Source organism: Bos grunniens, chromosome 15, assembly GCF_055505025.1.
Source record: "Bos grunniens cultivar Pamir isolate PY7600 chromosome 15, Bosgru_T2T1.0, whole genome shotgun sequence".
NCBI classification, from domain to species: domain Eukaryota; kingdom Metazoa; phylum Chordata; class Mammalia; order Artiodactyla; family Bovidae; genus Bos; species Bos grunniens.
Genome location: NC_141179.1, coordinates 51,290,871 through 51,308,508, shown reverse-complemented (window position 1 = coordinate 51,308,508; position 17,638 = coordinate 51,290,871). Strand labels below are relative to the sequence as shown.

The 17,638-nt window shown below is 40.4% G+C and overlaps 1 protein-coding gene and 1 pseudogene across 1 annotated transcript; both read left to right on the top strand.

The window, feature by feature from the left end:
• The first annotated feature begins 229 nt into the window (after window positions 1-229).
• LOC147358170 (RNA polymerase II subunit A C-terminal domain phosphatase SSU72 like protein 6 pseudogene) lies at window positions 230-2,572 on the top strand (annotated as a pseudogene).
• Window positions 2,573-9,289: 6,717 nt separating this feature from the next.
• Window positions 9,290-10,258, top strand: LOC147358169 (olfactory receptor 52B4-like). Its single transcript, XM_086342056.1, has one exon. The coding sequence runs from the start codon at window positions 9,290-9,292 to the stop codon at window positions 10,256-10,258; it is 969 nt and encodes a 322-aa protein (XP_086198182.1).
• Window positions 10,259-17,638: the final 7,380 nt, after the last annotated feature.

Below are 17,638 nucleotides of genomic sequence, written 5' to 3'. Positions count from 1 at the left end.
TCCAGCTTGAACATCTGGGAGTTCACAGTTCATGTATCGTTGAAGCCTGTCTTGGAGAATTTTGAGCATTACTTTGCTAGCGTGTGAAATGAGAGTACAATTGTGTGGTAGTTTGAGCATTCTTTGGCATTGCCTTTCTTTGGGATTGGAATGAAAACTGACCTTTTCCAGTCCTGTGGCCACTGCTGAGTTTTCCAAATTTGCTGGCATAGTGAGTGTAGCACTTTACAGCATCATCTTTTAGGATTTGAAATAGCTCAACTGAAATTTCATCACCTCCACTAGCTCTGTTTGTAGTGATGCTTCCTAAGGCCCACTTGACTTCACATTCTAGGATGCCTGGCTCTAGGTGAATGATCACACTATTGTGATTATCTGGGTCATGAAGATCTTTTTTTGTATAGGTCTTCTGTGTATTCTTGCCACCTCTTCTTAATATCTTCTGCTTCTGTTAGGTCCATACCGTTTCTGTCCTTTATTGTGCCCATCTTTGCATGAAATGTTCCCTTGGTATCTCTAATTTTCTTCAAGAGATCTCTAGTCTTTCCCATTCTGTTGTTTTCCTCTATTTCTTTGCATTGATCACTGAAGCAGGCTTTCTTATCTCTCTTTGCTATTCTTTGGAACTCTGCATTCAAATGGGTGTATCTTTCCTTTTCTCCTTTGCCTTTTTCTTCTCTTCTTTTCACAGCCATTTGTAAGGCCTCCTCAGACAGCCATTTTGCCTTTTTGCATTTCTTTCATAAGTGGAGATTTCAAAACACAGCCACAGGGTAGTGACACCCTTGCCCAGAATTAGTTGTTAAAGATAATTTAACACCAGATTGTTCAGATGACTGAATCTAGTTCTCTAGTCTAAATCCACTATCCAAACCCAATCATTCAAGAGTTAACCCACTCATCAATCAAGAGTTCTCTACCCACTTCAGGGTGATGACTGCATATAAATCTGGTCTCTTCTTTGACACTATACTAGTTACAAGAGCTGGACTCAGGTGCTCATCTCCCTGGTTTCAGAGTTCCCTGGGCCCTGAAGCCCACCCATGCAGCTGGAGTCTCAAGTGGCCACCATCATGCCCTCCTCCCCATTCAGCATGGCTTGGTCTGTATGAGCAACATGAACAAGAGCATGGAAGCCCACAGCATCCTCAAGAAGAAAGGATTCAATGTCAGGTCTTTTGGAGTGGGATCCTGTATGACACTCCCAGGACTGGCACCCTCCCTGTGGTCTATGATTTCTCCACCACATATGATTAGACGTGCAAAGACCTTCTCCTCAAAGACCAGGTATGCTATAGCAGCAGTGGGGTGTTTCACACACTGGGGAGAAACGAGATAATTAGGCTTTGTCCAGAACGATTTCAAGAGTGCACAGATCCCTTTGATGTCATCTTCACCTGTGCTGAGAGAGTGTATAAAATGGTGGTGAAAGACCTGTGTGATAGAGAACAGAAGCCCTGGCAGCCTGTGCATGTGATCAACTTGGATGTAAAGGACACGCTGAAGGCAGCCAGCCTTGGTGCTTCAATCACCTGTGAGCTCTACCAGGGTCTCCAGCAGGCTGATGACATGCAAAGCAGTCTGGCTGAGCTGCTCCCGGCAGCAAAGCAGAAAACAGGAAGGAGCTTTCTGCACACAGTCTATTCTACTGAAGATCTTAGGTGATTTTCAGCTCCCTTGTCAGTAAGAACTTTAGTATAGACTTTTGGGCTAGTGGATATTTTCTCTGAGAAGGGTCTTCAAAGTTCTTTTATACTAAAAGCTGTCTGTATGATTTTTTTTCGGGTGCATCCCACTCAGACAAGATGTGGAGGATAAAAAGGTTTCATGGCAAACAGAACACAAACTGTAAGTAGGCATCAAAGTCCTTTCAATTTGAGTTTGAATAGTGTGGAGACTTGCCTTCCAAGGAATAATTCAGTGTTCACACGTCTCTGCAAAGAAGTCAACCTCAGTGACTCCATTTTAATGATCAACAAACCAAGGCTCATAATAGGTTGCTGGACAAGTGAACTGTCGAAGGATATTTCAGAAAATGAAAAACAGTGTCTGTTTTATCCATTTATAGTGATAACAATCCTTTTGCTTTTCTGGCATGTGTATAAATGTGAATTTTTTTTAAAGTGAGCTAGGTTTGTATGGAATGTTTGAACTTCAAAATATTTTTATTTTTAAGATGGATGTCCTTTTCTAATGCAAACTTTAATAGAAACTCAGGGTGCATAATGAATTGTATTTATTACTAAAATTCTGGCACGATTTGTTCAATCAAATAACTCATTAAATGTAATGAAATAAACCTTCAAATTTAAAGAAAAGTGTCATCACTCATTATCAGAGAAATGCAAATCAAAACCACTATGAGATACCATTTCACGCCAGTCAGAATGGCTGCGATCCAAAAGTCTACAAGCAATAAATGCTGGAGAGGGTGTGGAGAAAAGGGAACCCTCTTACACTGTTGGTGAGAATGCAAACTAGTACAGCCACTATGGAGAACAGTGTGGAGATTCCTTAAAAAACTGGAAATAGAACTGCCTTATGATCCAGCAATCCCACTGCTGGGCATACACACTGAGGAAACCAGAAGGGAAAGAGACACGTGTACCCCAATGTTCATCGCAGCACTGTTTCTAATAGCCAGGACATGGAAGCAACCTAGATGTCCATCAGCAGATGAATGGATAAGAAAGCAGTGGTACATATACACAATGGAGTATTACTCAGCCATTAAAAAGAATTCATTTGAATCAGTTCTAATGAGGTGGATGAAACTGGAGCCTATTATACAGAGTGAAGTAAGCCGGAAAGAAAAACACCAATACAGTATACTAACGCATATATATGGAATTTAGAAAGATGGTAACAATAACCCTGTGTATGAGACAGCAAAAGAGACACGGATGTGTAGAACAGTGTTTTGGACTCTGTTGGAGAGGGAGAGGGTGGGAAGATTTGGGAGAATGACATTGAAACATGTATAATATCATTTATGAAACGAGTTGCCAGTCCAGGTTCGATGCATGATACTGGATGCTTGGGGCTGGTGCACTGGGACGACCCAGAGGGATGGTATGGGGAGGGAGGAGGGAGGAGGGTTCAGGATGGGGAACACATGTATACCTGTGGCGGATTCATTTTGATATTTGGCAAAACTAATACAATATTGTAAAGTTTAAAAAAAAAAAAAAAAAAAAAAAAAAACAACTAAAAAAAAAAAAAGTGTTGTCTCATCCGTGGTAAGGAATGCATATTACAAAGTCAAAGTGAAAGTTGCTAGGTCGTGTCTGGCTCTTTGCTACCCCATGGAAGTTAGCTTGTCAGGCTCCTCTGTCCATGGAATTCCCCAGGCTAGAATACTGGAGTGGGCTGCCATTTCCTCCTCCAGGGGATCTTACAGATCCAGGAGTCGAACATGGGTTTCCTGCATTGCAGGCAGGTTCTTTACTGTCTGAGCCACCAGGGAAACCTATTACAAAGTGAGTGCCTTGGTTTCTTATTGTTGAAGACAAATGGCTTCCATGGAGAAAAGCATTTTTTCCTAATGAGAACTTTCTTCATGCTAAAAGCATTCATTTGTTGAGTACTGTGCTTCTGTGAAAAGTGGTTCCTTACTCCTGGGTAGTGAAATATTCTTGGTTCTGATGAACAACGGCACCAAGTCCTGGTGACTTTGCTGTTGTTGTTGTTCAGTCACTAAGTCATGTCCAACCCTTTGTGACTCCAGGGACTGCAACACACCAGGCCTCCCTGTTCCTCACCATCTCCCAGAGTTTGCCCAAGTTCATGTTTATTGAATTGGTGATGCCATCCAACCATCTCATCTTCTGTTACCCTCTTCCCCTTCTACTGAGGGAAAAATGTCAAAATATCTAATGTGGAGCTGGGGTTTCAAATAAAATAAGAGAAAGAACGGGACTGAAAATATTTTTTTGGAGAAAGAATTATGGAACATTTCCAAACTCATTAAAAGATATTTACAGATCCAAAGATTCAGCCAACCTCAAGGAGCATAAAAACAAGAAGCTATGCCTAGGCCCATGAATATCGATATAAAAAGCAAGATTGAGGGGAAAATCTTTAGCCAAAGGAGGCAGGCAAATATGAGCATGTCAAAATTATTTTGATTAACATGTGGTCTGTTAAGCACTAAGTACATATAATTATATATCCTTAGGCAACAATATCATTATTCATGTCTCTGAAATTTGAAACTCATGGAAAAGCTGAGGATGGGTATAACTTTAGTGTAAACTATTTCATGGGATTCCCTGGTGGCTCAGGTGGTAAATACCAAGTCTGCCTGCGATGCAGGAGACCTGGGTTCAATTCCTGGGTTTGGAAGATCCCCTGGAGAGGGGAAGGGCTAGCTTCTCCAGTATTCTTGCCTGGAGAATTCCATGAACAGAGGAGCCTGGTGAGCTATAGTTGATGGGGTCGGAAAGAGCCGGACATGACTGAGCAACTAACATTTTCAATTTCAAGCTATTTCATGAAGAAGAAATGTCAAAAATTGTTGGTACATATTAACTGTAAGCTTCATATTTTTACTGAAAATAGATTTAACACAATCCCTTCACTGTTCACCTGAAACTATCACAAAACTGTTAATCCACTATACCCCAATATAAAATAAAAACTTTATATTGTTTTTTAAAAATGTACCAAGTACAGATAAGCTTAAGGGTAATTTTCATTAGTAGGCAAACTCAGGGTTATCATTTGTGTTTATGAACACAGTGGAGCCAAGTAGCAATTATTATTTTACTTGAAATTTTCAAAGGAGAAGAGAACGCAGGCAGAATTCACATGTAAATGATGTCCAGTGCAAGATAAAGGACAAAATGACATCCTACTTTTACAGTAATTAGAATAGAGAAAAGTCGTGATGAGTTACCATAGGGGACAGAGTTGATGAGGTTTGCTAAACTCAAGAGAATCTGAGCTACAGGGTTTAGCACTAGACTCACATTGACAGCCTCATTTCAGTTTATCAAAACAGCATTTATCACATTAAATTTATATGCCCTTGATTTTTTTTTTTAAAGACTAGCTTAGGTGAAAAACCGTTTCTTTATCAGAGCATCTGAAAGAAGTAAGAGAGAGAAAAGGAGCAGGAGGAAGTGAAGAAGATGTGAAGGTGTCTTAGAGACAGCACATTTGGGAAGAGGGTGAGGCTGGTGGAGACAGTTCTGTCCCTGGAGTCCTGGGATAAGTGCTGCTCTCAAGGGCTCACATCAAGGAGAATAAACAGCCTAAATCCTGCCATGCAACTAGCTGACTTATATATCCCATTGAACATCTGTTCCTGAGGATTCATCCTAAGGCCAGGGAATGATTAGACGTCTACAGGTAGAGACGGTTTAAGGATCAAGGTAAGGACTGGGCAGGTGTTATGTCCTAAACAGCCTAGAGGGGCAGGACCCTTGGAGGATGTTAATATGTGTGGAATGATACTAAACAGAGGTACTTCTAGCAGAAGTGAAGGGTGAGATCTGGAAAGGGAGGTTGAGAGTATATGAACCAGGTGAAGTTACTGAAAGTTAGCAAATTAGCAGATCAGTTCAGTTCAGTCACTCAGTCATGTCTAACTCTTTGTAATCCCATGGATTGCAGCATGCCAGGCTTCCTTGTTTATCACTAACTCCTGGAGCTTTCTCAAACTCATGTCCATCGAGTTGCTAATGGTGTCCAACCATCTCCTCCTCTGTTGCCCCCTTCTCCTCTTGCCCTCAGTCTTTGCCAGCATCAGGGTCTTTTCCAAATTAGTTGGTTCTTCACATCAGGTTGTCAAAGTACTGGAGCTTCAGCTTCAGCATCAGTCCCTCCAATGAATATGCAGGGTTGATTTCCTTTAGGATTGACTGGTTTGATCTCCTTGCAGTCCAAGGGACTCAAGAATCTTCTCCAACACCACAGTTCAAAGCATAAATTCTTTGGTGCTCAGCTTTCTTTATAGTCCAACTCTCACATCCAAACATGACTACTGGAAAAACCATAGCTTTGACTAGACGGACCTTTGTCAGCAAAGTAATGCCTCTGCTTTTTAATATGCTGTCAAGGTTGGTTATGCCTTTTCTTCTATGGAGCAAGCATCTTTTAATTTTATGGCTGCAGTCACCATCTGCAGTGATTTGGAGCCCAAAAATAAAGTCTGTTACTGTTTACATTGTTTCCCCATCTATTTGTCATGAAGTGATGGGACCAGATGCCACGATCTTAGGTTTTTGAATGTTGAGTCTTAAGCCAGCTTTTTGACTCTGCTCTTCACTTTCATCAACTTCAGTTCTTTGCTTCTGACATGTGTGGTGTCATCTGCGTATCTGAGGTTATTGATATTTCTCCTGGCAACCTTGATTCCAGGTTGTGCTTCATCCAGCGCAGCATTCCTCATGATGTACTCTGCATATAAGTTAAATAAACAGGGTGACAATATACAGCCTTGATGCACTCCTCTCCCTATTTGGAACCAGACTATTGTTTCATAATAGTCTAATTCTAACTGTTGCATCTTGATTTGCATACAGGTTTCTCAGGAGGCAGGTGAGGTGGTCTGGTATTCTCATCTCTTTAAGAATTTTCCACAGTTTGTTGTGATCCACACAATCAAAGGTTTTGGTGTAGTCAATAAAGCAGAAGTATATGTTTTTCTGGAACTCCCCTGCTTTTTGATGATCCAGTGAATGTTGGCAATTTGATCTCTGGTTCCTCTGCCTTTTCTCTGCCTTAGAAAAGGAGATATCATTCATTAAATAACAGGTGCCATAGAATTAGGCTTGACATAATAAATAGAAAACAAATGGTCTTACTGTAGATCACTTTTGGCAAAATATGAGAAAGATGTTGAAAATGAGAAGGATCTGTGTGGGATTTCCCCAGGCAGGGTGTGGGAAGGAGCTTTGGGGAGCTGCCAGGGAGACTTGCTTGTGTGTAAGAAATAGGAGGAGGCATTTGAGTAGGGTGTTAAGAATTAACTTGTTTCAGACTGAAGTCACTCCATCGGGACACCAGTCCCATAGGCAAATTCCCTAACCCTAGATTTCTGGCTTCTTTCTATGGCTCTGACTTTAAATATTTCCCTCTTAGTCCCTGTCTCCACTTCCTGGCTGTGGTGAACTTTTGCAATGCTCTAGGGCTTCCCTGATAACTCGATAAAGAATCTGCCTGCAATGGAGGAGAGCCTGGTTCAATTCCTAGGTCAGGAAGATCTGCTGGAGAAGGGAAAGGCTACCTACTCTAGTATTCTGGCCTGGAGAATTATATAGTCCATGGGGTCACAAAGAGTTGGTCACAAATGAGTGACTTTCACTTTCCACTGAAGCCCTACCTTGTTGATTTGTCTTTCCTGACTTCTTCCTTCATGCCTTTATCTATTTTCCTTTTTTTTTTTTTTTTTTTTATCAGGCTGTGGGACTCACAAGTACCATCGTTTCTATTTGGTGCTCTCCCCTTGCTCTCTGATTTTCCACTTCCTGCAAGAGACCTGCTGCCCTCACTGGAGAGAATCTCAGAGAGGAGCATGTGCTCAATGGGAAACAGTTTCAGTGTACATGCTAAGTTGCTTCAGTCATGTCTGACTCTTTGTGACCCTATGGACTCTAGCCTGCCAGGCTTCTCTGTCCATGGGGATTCTCCAGGCAAGAATATTGAAGTAGCCATGCCCTCCTCCAGGATATCTTCCTGACTGAGGGATCGAACCCCACATATCTTATATCTCCCGCATTAGCAAGCAGATTTGTTACCACTACAGCCACCTGAGAAGCCCAACAGTTTTAGACCCGAGGCCAACTGATGACTGATCACTCTAATGACAGAACGTTTTCTCCCAGCACCCAGCCATGGTTATAGGAGTTGATTTTCCTCCCCAAATAGGAAAATTAGAAGCATCCAGGGTAACTGGAGTTGAAAATAATAATGTTTATAGTGAGTATAAGATCAATCCTATGAGACAAATATTTTAAGATACTCATTCAATAGAAGGAATTCACATTTGTTTCCAGTTCTTAAAACCTGTCTATTTACAATTTGCCCCTCTTTAAACCATAAGTATATATTATAAGACTCTAAAAAATTCCCATTTCCCCCCTCTATCCCTGGTTAGTGATATGGTGGCTGAAAATAGTTTTTGCTCAAAATATGTTACCTGAATAACTGATTTAATCAATGAATCAAAGTGTACTAAGAAATAAATGTTCAATTTCTGCATGCAAAAAGACTTTAAATATCATGCCACCCTCCCTCCTCATTCTGAGAAGTGATACCTTTCTTTTTTCAATTTCAGTCATTTCTACACTTAGTTTTCTAAGATGTAAGCTGGAGGAGTGCCTCACCCCAGGCACACAGGCCTTGTCAATGGGACCTCTTAAGGTCTTTTGACCCTCTTCACCAGTGAGGTTCCTGTATGTGGTAAATGGACAATTTTCAAGTCTCATATCTATTAATTATTTCCTTGGGATATTTGGCAAATAATTCACATTTGCTGAGTCTCATATTCCTTAAGAGTGAAATGGAGATAATATCCAGTTCCTTGAATGGATAGTAAACATGGCAGTGCAAAAATATATAAAGTACCATATATCAAGTGACGACTGCAGCTGCTGGCATAAAGCATATGCATAATAGATATTAGTTTAATTCTCCCTTGACTGTTAGGTTCAGATCCATTTTACTCCAGGAACACCATTGGCTATTTAGAATCCTGTCTCATCAACTACTGTTCTGGTAAACCTCCATAGATAATTTTAAAAACTAGATCAACTGTTCTAAACTGATAACTTCATGACATCTAATGGCTGCTCCCCATGTAAATGGTTAAGTCTAAATGTAAAGCTGTGATAAATGTCCTTCACAATGAGGAGAAATCTTCCTGTACAAATCCTCCCATACCTTCTCCAGTATTCTCTATGCCTAAGCCACCCTGCCTGAAAATGTTTCAAGAATACATCTTTTTCTTTTCTTTCTTTGCTATATGATAAACTCCTTAATGTCAAGTTCAATTACAATCTTGCTACTGCCTTCCCAGAGATGTACCATTGTCCCTGCTGTATATTGATACCCATCTATTGGTAGGAAAAGACATACAGTAATATCTTTTTATTTGACCCATTGGAAACCTGTATATTCTTTAACTAGAGTAGCATTTGAGGCTACAGAACATATCCTATTCACCTTTGTATATGTCTTATTTGCATGTTCCAAGAAGGCAGAAGTACAGAACATGCCAAAATCTGCTGCTTTCACCAAGATTAGGAAAATCTGTGTTTTTATCTCTGTATGTGAATAAGAAGTGATGTATTCAGTGGTATTTCTAGACATGATGACTTTAAATCACACCAGTGTTAGCCACACAGTCTTCCGCTTGCTGGGCATCCCTGGCCTTGAGGACCAGCACATATGGATCTCCATCCCCTTCTTCATTTCTTATGCTATTGCCCTCTTTGGAAACAGTCTGGTCATCTGCATTATCTTCACAAAGCGCAGCCTTCATGAACCCATGTACCTCTTCCTCTGCATGCTGGCTGGAGCAGACATTGTCCTCTCTACGTGCACAGTCCCTCAGGCCTTGGCCATCTTCTGGTTCCATGCTGGGGAGATCTCCCTGGATCGCTGCATCACTCAGTTCTTCATCACACACAGCACTTTCATGTCTGAGTCAGGGATCTTGCTGGTGATGGCATTTGACCGCTACATTGCCATATGCTTTCCACTAAGATACAGCACTATTCTTACACACACACTGATTGGGAAAATAGGAGTTACCATCTTTCTGAGAAGTTACTGTACAATTTCCCCCATAGTATTCCTTTTGAAAAGATTGAATTTCTGCCAAAATAATATCATACCCCACACCTTTTGTGAACACATTGGCTTGGCCAAATATGCTTGTAATGACATTCGAGTGAACATCTGGTATGGACTCTTCGTCCTAATGTCAACAGTGGTTTTAGATGCCCTGCTAATTTTTATTTCCTATGTGCTGATTCTCCATGCTGTCTTCCACATGTCTTCCCAAGACGCTCGCCACAAGGCTCTCAACACATGTGGCTCTCATGTCTGCATCATCATTCTCTTTTATGGACCTGCCATCTTCACGATCCTGACTCAGAGGTTTGGTCATCACATTCCACCTCATGTTCACATCTTGTTGGCTAATGTCTGTGTTCTGGCTCCACCTATGCTGAACCCTATCATTTACGGGATCAAGACCAAGCAAATCCGGGAGCAGGTAGCTCACATATTTTTTCCAAAGCAGAAATAACGCCAAAGGAGGAACAGACTTTTCATCATCTTTAGCTGTTCATGATATGGACTACAGATGTGGTGAGTGGAAACACTATCGATAAACTGAAACATAAATGTCTCGGTGAATTCTGTTTCCAGGGGAGGTCACAAGGTAGGTTTCAGAGTTTATATCTTCTGCTGTCAAAGCAACAGAGAGTAGTACAATGTTTGACTGAGATGGTGTGTCCTACACAGAGCCTGTGAACTTCTAAATCATGTATCCTTCATGTCATTAGCTTGGTTTGGTAAAAGATGAAATGAGTACTGATTTCTGGTTTTGAATTTCTTCAACCATTCCTGACTGAGTTTCCCACTCTTTGAGATGTCTTGTGACATCCTTGGACAATCACATAAAAAGGGTACAATTTGTCAGTTGGGCAGGGTGAATAACTTCTGGAGCCTAATGGATAGCATTGTTTCTATATTTAATAATCCTATATTGTATATTTGAAATTTGTTAACTTAAGAGTTGATATTATGTTTTCTCACCACACACACTCATATACATATACATACACAACTTGCACCTATGAAAAGGGTGATGAATATGTTCATTAACTTGATTGTATTATTTCGCTATATATGTATATGTATATTTGATGTATTTATATATCAAATCATCTGATTGTATACTTTATATACAGTTTATATTTGTCAAATTTTGACAAAATATTTTTGGAAAGAAAAACATTTTATTCTAATGAATTCACACCAGTGACATCAGAAAAGTATGTTTAAGAGACCACAAACATCTGTGTAGCCCCAAACTCAATACCATCTCAATGAACTTCCATAGAATGAGAAAACTCTCTTCCTCAGCAATCCCGAGGAAGCACAAAAGTTATTAATGATTGAGGAGAGGTTTACCTGGTGGTTTCACACTTTAAATCTTCACTATCAATTATATTTGTAATGTTAAACCAATGTGGGCATGAGAGATGATTTTTCACATCTTTGATCGGAACTTCTTGATTAAGCTAACCTGTTCACCAATGTTTCACAAGGTTTTGTGAAACCCTCACAAAGCTTAAGGTCACCCTGATTCTGAGCACACTCAAAAAACTGTTCCACCTCAAAGGAACATGAGACTTGCTGCTGCTGCTGTGTATGGCATAACATGTATAACACATGAAAAGATGCTCAACATTGCTAATTACTAGAGAAATGCAAATCAAAACTATGATGAGATATTACCTCACACCAGTCAGAATGGCTATCATAAAAAACTCTACAAATAATAAATGCTAGAGAGGGTGTGGAGAGAAAGGAACCCTTCTAAACCATTGGTGGGAATGTAAATTGGTACAGTCACTATAAAGAATAGTACAGAAGTTCCTTAAAAAAGTAAAAATGCAGCGACCACATGACCCTGCAATCCCACTGCTGGGCATATATCTAGAGAAAAACATCAGAGAGAATGCATGCACCCCAATGTTCAATGCAGCACTGTTTACAATAGCCAAGACATGGAAGAAACCTAAATGTCCATCAACAGAGGAATGGATAAAAAAATGTGATATGTATATATTACTCAGCCATTAAAAGGAATGAAAGAATGCCATTTGCAGCAACATGGATGGACCTAGAGATTGTCATAATGAGTGAGGTAATTTCAGAGAAGGAGAAATATCGTCTGACATTCTTTATATGTGAAATCTAAAAAGAAACGACACAAATGAACTTATATACAAAACAGAAAGAGACTCACAGACTTAGAGAACAAATTTATGATTTCTGGGGGGATGGATGGGGAGAAGGGATAGGGAGTTTGGGATCGACTTGTAGACACTTCTATATTTACAGTGGATAACTAACAAGGACCTACTGTATGACACATGGAACTCTGTTCAATGTTATGTGGCAGCCTGGATGGGAGGGGAGTTTGGGGGAGAATGGATACATGTATATGTATGACTGAGTCCCTTCACTGTTCACTTGAAACTATCACAGCATTATTAATTGGCTATACCTCAACACAAAATAAAAAGTTAAAACAAATGTATGGCCCCTAAAGTGTTTCCTCATTAACATATGTCTCAGCCTCATGCATTCTGATTAGTTTTCCCCCAACATGAATGACTGGGTGAATATAAAGGAGGTTTAGCACTGATGAACATGATCTGAACCTGGTGTAGCAGTCAGCACCCCAGCATCTCTGAATTAATATTCTGATCAGAAGTGTTTTCTATTGTAAGGTTTTTAGTCAAAAGGGGAAATGGTGGAAACCTCTGCCCTACTGAGGTCTGGGAAAGTCATTCTGGCTTCTGCATAGCTTAACTTAAATTTTGCTGACCAGAGCATCCTGTTTTGTGGCCTTTCAGACATGCATTGCACAGCTGCTTTGGTCATTGAGGAAGGGAACACGTTTGAAATTCAAAGTGGAGTAGCTGTGGTTCAGAGGTGGCTCTTATATATATGATTTTGCAAATGTTCTGGTTTTACTGAAAACTTGAATTTTCTGACTATTATTGCAGACCAGGACAAAAAACCACGGTGGGTGTAGTATTATCTCAGATGTGATTACTGCTCATATTTTGCTTGTCATGATATCTCCTGTATTGTGACTGTTAGATGCCTTACATTTCCTCCCCAGTCCTCGTAAACGGAAATTTTTTCGAGGACTGAGCCACAACACTGGCCTCACTGGGAAATGAGTCTAATTTCTGGGTCTCCAGCAAGATGCCATGTCAGCCTCCTCTATTCTCTGTACATCCCCTGCCCAACCAGTACCTCTTTACCTACACCCTACTCATACAACTGACCTTCCTACGTACTTTCCCCAGGCCCCAGATAGTTGTTGTTCTTATCAAAGGGACAATGAGGGGACATTCCCCTTTCCTGGTTTCCTGGTAACTAATGAGCCCACCTGATGTCAATTCCCCTCTAACTAGTAATCTCCCCTTCTCCAGGGAGCAAAGTTTGCCACCACATTCTTCCTGTCACCCCTGCTTACCGTGGGGTGTCATGTAAGGAACTTGCTTCAGACATTTCTTTTTTTTTTTTTAATTTTATTTTATTTTTAAACTTTACATAATTGTATTAGTTTTGCCAAATATCAAAATGAATCCATCACAGGTATACATGTGCTCCCCATCCTGAACCCTCCTCCCTCCTCCCTCCCCATACCATCCCTCTGGGTCGTCCCAGTGCACTAGCCCCAAGCATCCAGTATCGTGCATTGAACCTGGACTGGCATCTCGTTTCATACATGATATTTTACATGTTTCAATGTCATTCTCCCAAATCTTCCCACCCTCTCCCTCTCCCACAGAGTCCATAAGACTGTTCCATACATCAGCATCACTTTTGCTGTCTCGTACACAGGGTTATTGTTACCATCTTTCTAAATTCCATATATATGCGTTAGTATACTGTATTGGTGTTTTTCCTTCTGGCTTACTTCACTGTGTATAATAGGCTCCAGTTTCATCCACCTCATTAGAACTGATTCAAATGTATTCTTTTTAATGGCTGAGTAATACTCCATTGTGTATATGTACCACAGCTTTCTTATCCATTCATCTGCTGATGGACATCTAGGTTGTTTCCATGTCCTGGCTATTATAAACAAAGCATTTCCTCTAAAGTCAGGAACAAGACAAGGGTGCCCACTTTCACCATTACTATTCAACATAGTTTTGGAAGTTTTGGCCACAGCAATCAGAGCAGAAAAAGAAATGAAAGGAATCCAAATTGGAAAAGAAGAAGTAAAACTCTCACTATTTGCAGATGACATGATCCTCTACATAGAAAACCCTAAAGACTCCACCAGAAAATTACTAGAACTAATCAATGACTATAGTAAAGTTGCAGGATATAAAATCAACACACAGAAATCCCTTGCATTCCTATACACTAATAATGAGAAAACAGAAAGAGAAATTAAGGAAACAATTCCATTCACCATTGCAATGGAAAGAATAAAATACTTAGGAATATATCTACCTAAAGAAATTAAAGACCTATATATAGAAAACTATAAAACACTGGTGAAAGAAATCAAAGAGGACACTAATAGATGGAGAAATATACCATGTTCATGGATTGGAAGAATCAATATAGTGAAAATGAGTATACTACCCAAAGCAATTTATAGATTCAATGCAATCCCTATCAAGCTACCAACAGTATTCTTCACAGAGCTAGAACAAATAATTTCACAATTTGTATGGAAATACAAAAAACCTCGAATAGCCAAAGCGATCTTGAGAAAGAAGAATGGAACTGGAGGCATCAACCTACCTGACTTCAGGCTCTACTACAAAGCCACAGTTATCAAGACAGTATGGTACTGGCACAAAGACAGAAATATAGATCAATGGAACAAAATAGAAAGCCCAGAGATAAATCCACACACATATGGACACCTTATCTTTGACAAAGGAGGCAAGAATATACAATGGATTAAAGACAATCTCTTTAACAAGTGATGCTGGGAAAACTGGTCAACCACTTGTAAAAGAATGAAACTAGAACACTTTCTAACACCATACACAAAAATAAACTCAAAATGGATTAAAGATCTAAACATAAGACCAGAAACTATAAAACTCCTAGAGGAGAACATAGGCAAAACACTCTCTGACATACCTCAGAGCAGTATCCTCTATGACCCACCTCCCAGAATATCGGAAATAAAAGCAAAAATAAACAAATGGGACCTAATTAACCTTAAAAGCTTCTGCACATCAAAGGAAACTATCAGCAAGGTGAACAGACATTTCTGTCTCCCATCCATTATACCATTGATGTCTCTGTTGCTGACTCTGGACTCTTCCATCTTTTATGTATTTATTTTTTTTGTGAAAATCACTCAGTTGTGTCCGACTCTTTGTGACCCCATGTACTATACAGTCCATGGAATTCTCCAGGCCAGAATACTGGAGTGGGTAGCCTTTCTCTTCTCCAGGGGATCTTCCTGACTCAGGGATCGAACCCAGGTCTCCCACATTGCAGGTGGATTCCTTACCAACTGAGCTATCAGGGAAGTCCTCTTTTCTTCCATCTTAAAGCTGGGCAAGCGCAGGTTTCAAAAGCCTGTGGAGTACAGCCCAGCAGGAACACTCTGTTGATTGTGCTGATGCTTATACAAACCTATATATGTGATACAATTGCCCAGAACCACTCCCTTGAAATAGGTGCATGTAAAATGTTTAACATCTAAATAAAATATGTGGATTTTATTAATGTCAATTTTTTTGTTTAGATATTCTACTATAGTTATACAAGATGTTACTCTTGGGTAAAATTAGGTGAATTGTATGAGGGGCTACTTTTTACATTGTTTTTTTACAACTACCTATAATTCTGTAGTTATTTTAAACACTATTACCAAGCTGTATCGATCAGAACAGTATGGGATTGGCATCAGTTCAGTTCAGTTGCTGAGTCGTGTCCGACTCTTTGCCACCCCATGAATCGCAGCACGCCAGGCCTCCCTATCCATCACTAACTCCCGGAGTTCACTCAGACTCACATCCATCGAGTCAGTGATGCCATCCAGCTGTCTCATCGTCTGTCATCCCCTTCTCCTTCTGCCCCCAATCCCTCCCAGCATCAGAGTCTTTTCCAATGAGTCAACTCTTTGCATGAGGTGGCCAAAGTACTGGAGTTTCAGCTTTAGCATCATTCCCTCCAAAGAAATCCCAGGGCTGATCTCCTTCAGAATGGACTGGTTGGATCTCCTTGCAGTCCAAGGGAGTCTCAAGAGTCTTCTCCAACACCACAGTTCAAAGCATCAATTCTTCGGCACTCAGCCTTCTTCACAGAACAACTCTCACATCCATACATGACCACAGGAAAAACCATAGCCTTGACTAGACGGACCTTTGTTGGCAAAGTAATGTCTCTGCTTTTGAATATGCTATTTAGGTTGGTCGTAACTTTCCTTCCAAGGAGTAAGCGTCTTTTAATCTCATGGCTGCAGTCACCATCTGCAGTGATTTTAGAGCCCCCCAAAATAAAGTCTGACACTGTTTCCACTGTTTCCCCATCTATTTCCCATGAAGTGATGGGACCGGATGCCATGATCTTCGTTTTCTGAATGTTGAGCTTTACGCCAACTTTTTCACTCTCCTCTTTCACTTTCATCAAGAGGCTTTTTAGTTCCTCTTCACTTTCTGCCATAAGGGTGGTGTCATCTGCATATCTGAGGTTATTGATATTTCTCCTGGGATTCTTGATTCCAGCTTGTGTTTCTTCCAGTCCAGCGTTTTTCATGATGTACTCTGCATATAAGTTAAATAAGAAGGGTGATAATATACAGCCTTGACATACTCCTTTCTTTTCCTATTTGGAACCAGTCTGTTGTTCCATGTCCAGTTCTAACTGTTGCTTCCTGACCTGCATATAGGTTTCTCAAGAGGCAGGTCAGGTGGTCTGGCATTCCCATCTCTTTCAGAATTTTCCACAGTTTATTGTGATCCACACAGTCAAAGACTTTGGCATAGTCAATAAAGCAGAAATAAATGTTTTTCTGGAACTCTCTTGCTTTTTCCATGATCCAGCGGATGTTGGCAATTTGATCTCTGGTTCCTCTGCCTTTTCTAAAACCAGCTTGAACATCTGGAAGTTCGTGGTTCATGTATTGCTGAAGTCTGGCTTGGGGAATTTTGAGCATTACTTTACTAGCGTGTGAGATGAGTGCAATTGTGCGGTAGTTTGAGCGTTCTTTGACATTGCCTTCTTAGGGATTGGAATGAAAACTGACATTTTCCAGTCCTTTGGCCACTGCTGAGTTTTCCAAATTTGCTGGCATATTTAGTGCAGCACTTTCACAGCATCATCTTTCAGGATTTGAAATAGCTCAACTGAAATTCCATCACCTCCACTAGCTTTGTTCGTAGTGATGCTTTCTAAGTCCCACTTGACTTCACATTCCAGGATATCTGGCTCTAGGTGAGTGATCACACCATCATGATTATCTGGGTCATGAAGATCTTTTTTGTACAGTTCTTCTGTGTATTCTTGCCACCTCTTCTTTGTTTTTTAATTTAATTGTATTTAACTTTACAATATTGTATTGGTTTTGCCATATATCAAAATGAATCTGCCACAGGTATACATGTGGTTCCCCATCCTGAACCCTCCTCCCTCCTCCCTCCCCATACCATCCCTCTGGGTCGTCCCAGTGCACCAGCCCCAAGCATCCAGTATCGTGCATCGAACCTGGACTGGCGACTCGTTTCATATATGATATTATGCATATTTCAATGCCATTCTCCCAAATCATCCCACCCTCTCCCCCACCTCTTCTTAATATTCATTAACTCAATATTTAATGGCAGTGTAGGTATTAAAACAGGACTGTGGAAAAGCTGGTTTTACTTGGAGAGACTTTTGTTGTAAAACATCCTAA

What these genes read in the sequence shown, in the direction of transcription:
- LOC147358169 (XM_086342056.1), top strand. Translation starts at nt 9,290, where the DNA reads ATGTATTCAGTGGTATTTCTAGACATGATGACTTTAAATCACACCAGT.